An 8,357-nucleotide genomic window follows, 5' to 3' on the forward strand; every position below is an offset into this window, starting at 1 on the left:
TGTATTGAGTAGTCTTTATTAATGATTCACATCCAGTTACTTTTTTCATTATCAGGTCTTCAGTTAATTAATTGAACAAGTATGATAAGCTATCTTCTGTTTGCTGTGGGAATCTAAATGTAAAATAAATACAAAATACTTTTGTGGTTTAATGAATATTCAATGAAGCATTTTTTTCTGAGGTATTCCTTATGGTCTGGTTTTATCCAACATGTGTCTTTTTATTTCCTTAAGAATAGTCTGTTAAACCACACAACAGGTCTGTGAACGTGTGAACCAAGTGCACAAGAGTTTTTAATTACATTAGACATATTTTTTGATCTCGTCATACAATACCAATACAAAAGCACCACCCATGCCTCTCAACACATTGGACCAGGCACCTTTGAAGAAAGCGTTGGCTCCTTCATCTTTTGCGATCTTCCTCCAGCAATCCAGAGTCCCCGTGTACATAATATCAGCTGTGGAGACAAATGCAGGTAAGGGCTCCTTCCCTCCCTCCTTCCTTCCTTCCCTCCCTCCCTCCTTCCTTGCATAACTGTCTTCTAGTATCCCTAAATTCTCAAAACTCAAGATGAGTTAAGTAAAAACTGGAAGGCCATCATGTGAGGAAGGAGTGTTGCATTCTGTGGATAACTTTTTATGGATGAGAAAGCTAGCCCTGGAATCAGATTACACTGCCCAAGATTATGAAAAAAAAAAAAAAGCAACATTTGCTGTTCTTTTCACCTTAAGAATGACGATTTCATGTTTTTACCTATGGACGCTAAAACTATCAAAGTAGAACATGTCGAGCCACCTCTTACCTAACTAAAACATCCATTTTTTTCCATTCACACTTCCAATAACTATAAAGGGAAACAGGAATTTGAGTGAACAGCTAATTATTTCTTTGCCCTTGCTTATGCACCCAAGGTCTATGTAATGCTAAATATCTAGGGCCAACTCGGTTTCTGGTTTCCTTTTGTATTTGTTTGTTTGTTTAATGTTCTTACAATCATCTTAATAAAACAAAAAAAAATCTTTGAAGGAAAAGCTAAAGGAGAAACTATAATCTCCGTTTCCTAAGTCCTTATAGAGAATTTTTGCCAGTTTACAAAACAAAACCAAACCACAAAGCCTCTTAGCACATAAGAGTATGTGCTTGTTCTACAGGGGCAAAAATTAAGATTTACACCAGCAGAGTTCATGCTTACCCCCTTTCCGGCCAGACTGCATCATCATCCTACGACGAACAGTGTCGAACGGGTAGGACACCAGCCCTGCGACCGCCGTCACGCTCTGGGCTATCATCCAACTCACGATAATATGCACATTCTTGGGGTCTGGCAGCATCCCTGTGAGCAGAGCCAAGACTCTTGACCCACCTCCTTCCCTGGCCCTTCCACAAGAACCAGTTCCACCCAAGGACCCCTTCCATGCCACCAGGTAGCCAACCACGGCTGGCTGCTCCTTCCCTTTAACCCAGGGAGGCTACAGCTCTGTTTCCATGGAGCTCACTTCTCATTCAACTGAGTGACTGACAGCTGCGTTGGGATAAAGTGAGGCTCTGCGTCCTCTGAGCAGCTCAAAGCCGCAGTATTTAGCAGCAGAGGACACAGAGGCCCCTTTGGTCATTAATTGATCCAAGTCACATCACACATCACCTCCTCAGAACTCAGCTTATCTCGGGACTGGAAAGGAGACTAATAAACACAAAGGTCTTTGAGGAAGAATGGGTCATACAGAATCCTCCCTCCACACCCCCTCCCAACACCTTCCACCCCAGAGTCCCTCTCTCACCCTTGGCAGTGTCATAGACTCCGAAGTAGGCAGCCCGATAGATGATGATGCCCTGGACAGACACGCTGAAACCCTGGTAGAGACCCTTCAGGCCATCAGACTTGAAGATCTTGGTGAGACAGTCGCCCAGCCCATTGAACTCACGCTGGGAAGATCCCTTGCCCACGTCGGCAGCCAGCCTGGTCCTAGCAAAGTCCAGCGGGTACACAAAGCAGAGGGAGGTGGCCCCAGCTGCCCCACCGGAAGCCAGGTTACCAGCAAAGTAGCGCCAGAACTGCTTATGCCGATCCACGCCTCCCAGGAAGATCTGCTTGTACTTGTCCTTGAAGGCGAAGTTGAGGGCTTGGGTGGGGAAGTAGCGGATGACGTTGGCCAGGTTACCCCTCCAGAAGGAGAGAAAGCCCTGCTCCTTGGGAATTCTCACGACACAATCAATGATGCCTTTGTACTGTTTCTCTGCGCTTATCTGTTTGCTGGCATGCTGGACCTGGACGGGGGTAGGGAAGGGTGGGTGACAGAAGGCAGGGGGGAAAAGAAGGAAAGACAGGAGGGAAAAAAAAAAGATTTGTTCTTCCTTAATTTCCTGTTTATTTTCTTCTTTTATAAGGATATAGAGTCATCGTATGTAGCCCAGGCTAGCCTAGAAGTCAAAAATCTTCCTGCTGGAGTTACAGATGCTGGGGGGGATCCTCACCCACTCTCAAGGGACAAAAGAGAATTTCAATTGTTTTATTCATGTCTGAGGAAATCAGTTATCAAGAAACTGTCAATAAATGGTAGTTACTTGGCTAAGCTAAACTTTTTTTTTTTTTGTCATTATAATGACATTTAAGGGAACACCTCTGCAGACTTTTGGGAGATACAAATAAAGATTCCTCCCTCAAGGGCTCTTAACATGAGGAGCGGGTGACAACTCCCTTGCCTCACTCTAAGGTCCCATGAGACAAGGCCGTCTGAGCAGTAGGCGCCTGAAATTTTTCAAGGAGGTTATCCAGGTAATCGATGATCGAGTTACTACTGCTGTGACCAGTCTGTTGCAACATTCTGTTGTTGATCGTTTAGACTCCCAAATGGCCATTCCCACTAAATAGCATTTGCCTTTGGGGTAGATCGGATGCTGCTGCTGCTGCTGATGATAGGCCCGACCAGATATGGATAAAATTATATGGGGGAAAGGATGGCTAAGGCGATCTGAATTTATGCTGAAAATTACTTCTGAATTGCTGCCTCAGGGTCTCCATCCGTGAAATACAGGCCAAGAATTCGTAGCTTGGAGAAGTAATTGAAAGATGAATGAAATCAAATGTCAGGCTATAGCGCAGCGCACGCCACACAGTGCGGTCCCCAGTCAATGATGGATTTGATGCTTCTATTGTAAAGGGTGGATCAGATAAGAAGGTGCAAAGGATGCGGCCAAAGGGTGAGGCCGGCCTAAGAGGCCTTGGGTGGAATCCCGCTTGCTGTACCGGGCGCAGGATCTGGCTCGAGGTAGACCGGCTTCGGGGTGGGTTTCCATATATAGACTCCCCAAGGCGGGCGCCACCCGACACCAGGAATCTGCCACTGACGCTGGACCTGTATCTGCGTAGAGGGCACCTTCCCCTTCGCGTAGGCCCCGGGCTCGCGGCCTAGCACAGATTTTCCGCAGCGCTGCGCGCGCCCACGCCGCAGCATCCCCGCGCCCCGCCCGCATCCTCGCCCGCATCCCCGCGCCCTGCCCGCATCCCCGTGCCCTGCAGCGCCCCGCCCGCATCCCCGTGCCCTGCAGCGCCCCGCCCGCGCCACCCAGCCGTCCTTACCTGCAGCAGCAGTTTGACCCTCTCGATCGGGGCGACTGCGGTCTTGGAGACGGCGGCGGCGATGCCACCTGCCAGGAAGTCCTTAACGAAGCTCAAAGCCTGATCCCCCATGCTGAAAGCCGGGCGCGCACAGCCTGCAAGGAGCCGCTCTCTCACGCTCTTGCCTACGCCCGGCTAGGCACCGCCACCCCGTCTCCGTCCCTGCACGACGCGAAGGGACCGCCCGCCTGACCGCAGCCCTCCTTATATCCCCGGCTCGGCGTCTCGCGAGAGGAGGAGGGACCCCGGCGAGCGCGCAGCGCGCATTGGCTGCACAGGTCCCTGGACAGCCCCTCTCCATCCCCCTCCATTGCAGAGGGCATTGGGGGCGAAGACGCTTCCGGGAGCTAGGGGTGGGTTGGGGGCCTGTCCCTGCAGCTTGGGACGTTTAAAGGGCAAATTCATGTTATCTGTCCCAGCGAGCCGAGGGAACACCGTGTCTCGGCCGCATATGGGCCGTTGTATTTATAGCTCAAAAGGGTTTAGCCTGGAGCCGACCTGGGGACAGGGGACCCGATACGTCAAGCAAAGCTCTCTTTAACCTGGATCTTGCACCATTGTGCTCCTGGTCAAGAGATTTCAGCCTTCCGCCCCTTCCCCGTTGTTAGGGCGTTCCCAACTACAGCTCACTGTCTGGATTTGGGCCTCTGCAGAGCTATGCGATTCTGCAAATAAATTATGCTCCTCCGAAATACATAGTAACACCATTTTATGCTGCTATGGCCTCATAGTGTCGGGCAAGCTCCTGTCTCTGATTTTTTTCTCCATTCAAACCTTGAACCGTTCAATCTGATAGGAAATATGTATGCACCCGGCACTCTGCGCCATCTGGGAACGGGGCGGGGGTGGGGGGGGAGCGGAACGCAGGGCCGCTAGGTGGATGGATACTCGGTTTGGCAGTGAATGTGGATGCCTGGCTTTTCTGTTAATTCAGCCTTTCACACTGACACCCATCCTGAGGACGCCTGAGAACAAGACACTCCTTTACTAGCGTCTCTAGGTTCCCGGATTCCCTTGTAGACAGACCTCTGAAGGGCACGAGTGAGCGCTCTCCTCTTAATGGAATCTCAAGCATATTCTGTGCAAAATGGTTCCAGTTGGCTGGCAGTTTCCTGAGGATCAGAGCCCTCCAGGCTTCCGGGAAGGTCGAACCCTTGGCTGTGTCTTGACTCTGTAATAGGTAGCTTGAGGTTAGGGAGCCTCGGCTGTATCTAATCCCGGGAAAGTGATTGCAATTAATTTTTTAAAATATGTGAATATGAGATTTTGTTTCCCTTACCTCTTTTTTTAAGGCAGTTCAAATATAACTGCTCATATTTTCCGTACTGCTGTCCCTTCCCCAAGAAGGAGTACAATTAGCTTTAAATTACAGCCCCTTCCTCTGTTCTTTTCCCATATTTGCTAAGCTTCGTTTGGACATTTGACAAGGCTTGTGCACCTTTTAAATGTTTGCTGATCCATGCAGACTACATGTTGGTGTTGATTGAGTTGCAGCTGTGTGTCATTCAGAGCCTAAAGACTTAGTGGAGCAGAGGTCACTAGCTTGGTGCCAGGAGTACATAGGTGATGTGTTCATTTGCAGTTGGGGCCGGTTAGAGTTAGGGGGAAACAGGCTTACGACTTGTTACAATGTTGCTAGAGGTCAAAGAATACAGAAGCAAAGACAAACACAAAGACAACTCTGTGTTCCTTCTGCAGACACTAGCTGAACAATTACTGTCTAGCAGGAAGTGTGGCCTCTAAAGGCAACACAAGTAACACCTTGGGCTACCTCCAAGGACCTTGCAGTTCAGTGTGTTCATCACAGTTTCACACAGCAGTTCTCATGGACAGTATAATCCATATATTAGTCACAGTTATAACTGAGTATCTACTGCATTAGGCTCTATCAATATTGAACAGTAACTGAGGCCATTTTCCTTTCAGTTGTTAGAGATGTTGCTACTTATTTATTTATTTTTTACATACAAATGATTTCCATTTATTAAGGCAAAATTTCAACCTTTTTATTTCTTTTATTTTGAAAATATATTTTTTAAATACAAAATATTCTGATTATGGTTTTCCCTCCCCTTGCTTTTCCTAGTTCCTCCTCCACTAGCATCCAGATCTACACCCTTTCTGTCTCATTAGAAAACAACCACGAAGGGCTGGAGAGATGGTTCAGTGATTAAAAGCACTGGCAGTTCTTCCAGAGGACCCAGGTTCAATTCCCAGTACCCACATGGCAGCTCACAACTGTCTGTAAGTCCAGCTCCAGGGGATCTCACACATTCATATGTGCAAGCAAAACAAACAAACAAACAAAAAATACACCAATGCACATAAAATAAACAAATCATTTAAAAGAAAGAAAGAAAAAGAGAAACTGGGCTCTGTGGCACACGCCTATAATCCCAACACTTGAGGAGGCAGACACAGGCAGATCTTTGTGAGTTCAAAGCTAGCCTGGTCTACAAAGCAAATCCAGGCTAGCCAAGGCTACACAGAGAAACCTGTCTCAAACAAACAAATAAACAAACACTCCCCAAGAGGAAAAAAACAGCCATGTAAGGAATAATATAAGACACAATAAAATAAAACAAAAACAAATAAGTATAAATAGGATAGAAAAAACAAACAAAAGAAAAAGGGGGGGGGGAAGCACAAGAAACACACATTTGCATGCACAGGAATCCCTTTTAAAAACACAAAACCAGGGTTGGAAAAATGGCTCAGTTGTTAAGAGCATTTGCTGATCTTACAGAAGGCCAGAGTTCAGATACCAGTCCTGGGTGTCTCAGAACTGCCTGTAATTCCAGTCTAGGGGATCCAACACCCTCTTCTGGACTATGACCAATACCCCCACCCCCTCCAAACACACACACACACACACACACACACACACACACACACACACACACACACACAAAAAGTAGCTGGGAGTGGTTGCACACACCTTTGCAGAGGCAGGCCGGTCTCTGTGAGTTCGAGGCCAGCCTGGTCTACAGAGAGTTTCAGGACAGCCAGGGTTACACAGAGAAACCCTGTCTCAAAAAATCAAAAAAACAAAAACAAAAACTGGAAGCCATAATATAACTGAATGGGAAAAAGAAAAGAAAAAAGAAAACATGACTGCTCCTAGGTACAGTGGGGAAGGTTTATTGTAGATAAGTGGAAAAGCAGAGCCAGAGGCAGGGACATCTGGGCGAGTCCAGAGTGAACATGACGCTGAGCCAGGCCATGTGGAGGAGGAGGGGGAAAGAGCGAGCCATACCAAGTGGCCAGGAGGGTAAAGGGTAGAAGGATAAAGTGCCAAGTAGCCAAATGGCTGAATTATATAGCTGCAGGAAGGACAACTGCAGGAAGGGCAATCCAGGCTGTAGACTAGAGAATTTCAGAAAACAGGGCAGGGTAAGTCAGTCAGAAGAACCCTGTAACAGGTAGGAGTTTTGGGAGAGCCCGGTAGCCAGGTCCACTTTGATATGTTAAATAGGTACCTCAGATAATCCTTTGCCCTGGGGTCGAAACCCAACAACAATATGCAAAGGACTTGTAAGGTTAAAAAAAAAAAAGTACTAGGTGGAGAGATGGCTCAGAAGTTAAGAGCACTGTCTACTCTTCCAAAGGTTGTGAGTTCGATTCCCAGCAACCATATGGTGGCTCACAACCATCTACAATGATACCTCCTGCCCTTTTCTGTCATGCAGGAAAAAACACAGAATACAGAAGCACACCTTTAATCCTAGCACTTGGGAGGCAGAGGCAGGTGGATCTTTGGGAGTTCAAAGCCAGCCTGGTCTACAAAGCCAGTCCAAGACAGCTAAGGCTACACAGAGAAACCCTGTCTCAAAAAACGAACAAACAAAACCAAAATAAACCAATCAGGCCAGCCTGGTCTATAGAGCAAATTCAAGGCCACCCTGGTTTACAGAGCCAAGGCTACACAGAGGAACTCTAACTTGAAAAACCAATAAAAGTTGGGCATGGTGGTGCATGCCTTTAACCTTTAATCCCAGCACTGTAGAGGCAGAGGATCCCTGTGAGTTCGAGGCCAGCCTGGTCTACAAAGTGAGCCCAGAACAGCCAAGGCTACACAGAGACACCCTGTCTCAAAAAAAAAAGAAAGAAAGAAAAAGAAAAAGAAAGAAAGAAAAAAACAATAAAAATAAAACAAACAAAAAATGCCCTGTCTCAACATTATGAGACAAAAAAAAAACAAAAAACAAAAACAAAAACAAAAAACAACAACAACAACAACCAAAAAAACCAAAAAAAACAAAGATGACCTTGGGTTCATGTCCTGTTGGCCATCTGAGGCTGCTGAGCATCTGGCCTACCCTTAAGAATGATTTGTTTCCCCGGTGAGATTCCCTTGGTTATCAGTTGCCTTGGTTATCAGATGGCGCATGCTCCCTGTCTCTGTGAGTTCACGCGTGCATTGATCGCGGTGTTTTAGAGGGACCTTGTTTCCTTGGTGCCCTCCATTTCCTCTGCATCCTACATTCTTTCTGCCTCCCTGGGCGGGAGGGATTTGAAAGAGACATTTCCCTCAGGGCTGAGTGTTTCAAGGGGTCTCACTCTGCATGTCTTCTGGCTTGGCTCTCGGAGTTTGTTCCCGTCTACTTAGCTTCTCTGATGGTGGATGCCTGAGCAAGGCATGGATCTGTGATTACAGCAGAATGTCTCTGGGACTCATGTTATTGCTACGTACCCTTAGCCCAACACTAGTATTTGGTTTTCCCCTAGGTTCCTAGC

The 8,357-nt window shown here is 47.2% G+C and overlaps 1 protein-coding gene across 1 annotated transcript; it reads right to left on the reverse strand.

Annotated features, from left to right (window-relative positions):
- SLC25A4 (solute carrier family 25 member 4) lies at nucleotides 1-3,816 on the reverse strand. The gene is made up of 4 exons (XM_084759526.1): nucleotides 3,582-3,816; nucleotides 1,783-2,269; nucleotides 1,197-1,337; nucleotides 1-461 (listed from the first exon to the last, which is right to left on the reverse strand). The coding sequence occupies exons 1-4, from the start codon at nucleotides 3,690-3,692 to the stop codon at nucleotides 304-306; spliced, it is 897 nt and encodes a 298-aa protein (XP_084615652.1). The 5' UTR covers nucleotides 3,693-3,816; the 3' UTR covers nucleotides 1-303.
- Nucleotides 3,817-8,357: the final 4,541 nt, after the last annotated feature.

The sequence above is a fragment of the Acomys minous genome, assembly GCF_964271855.1.
Source record: "Acomys minous genome assembly, chromosome: 15".
Taxonomy (NCBI): Eukaryota; Metazoa; Chordata; class Mammalia; order Rodentia; family Muridae; genus Acomys; species Acomys minous.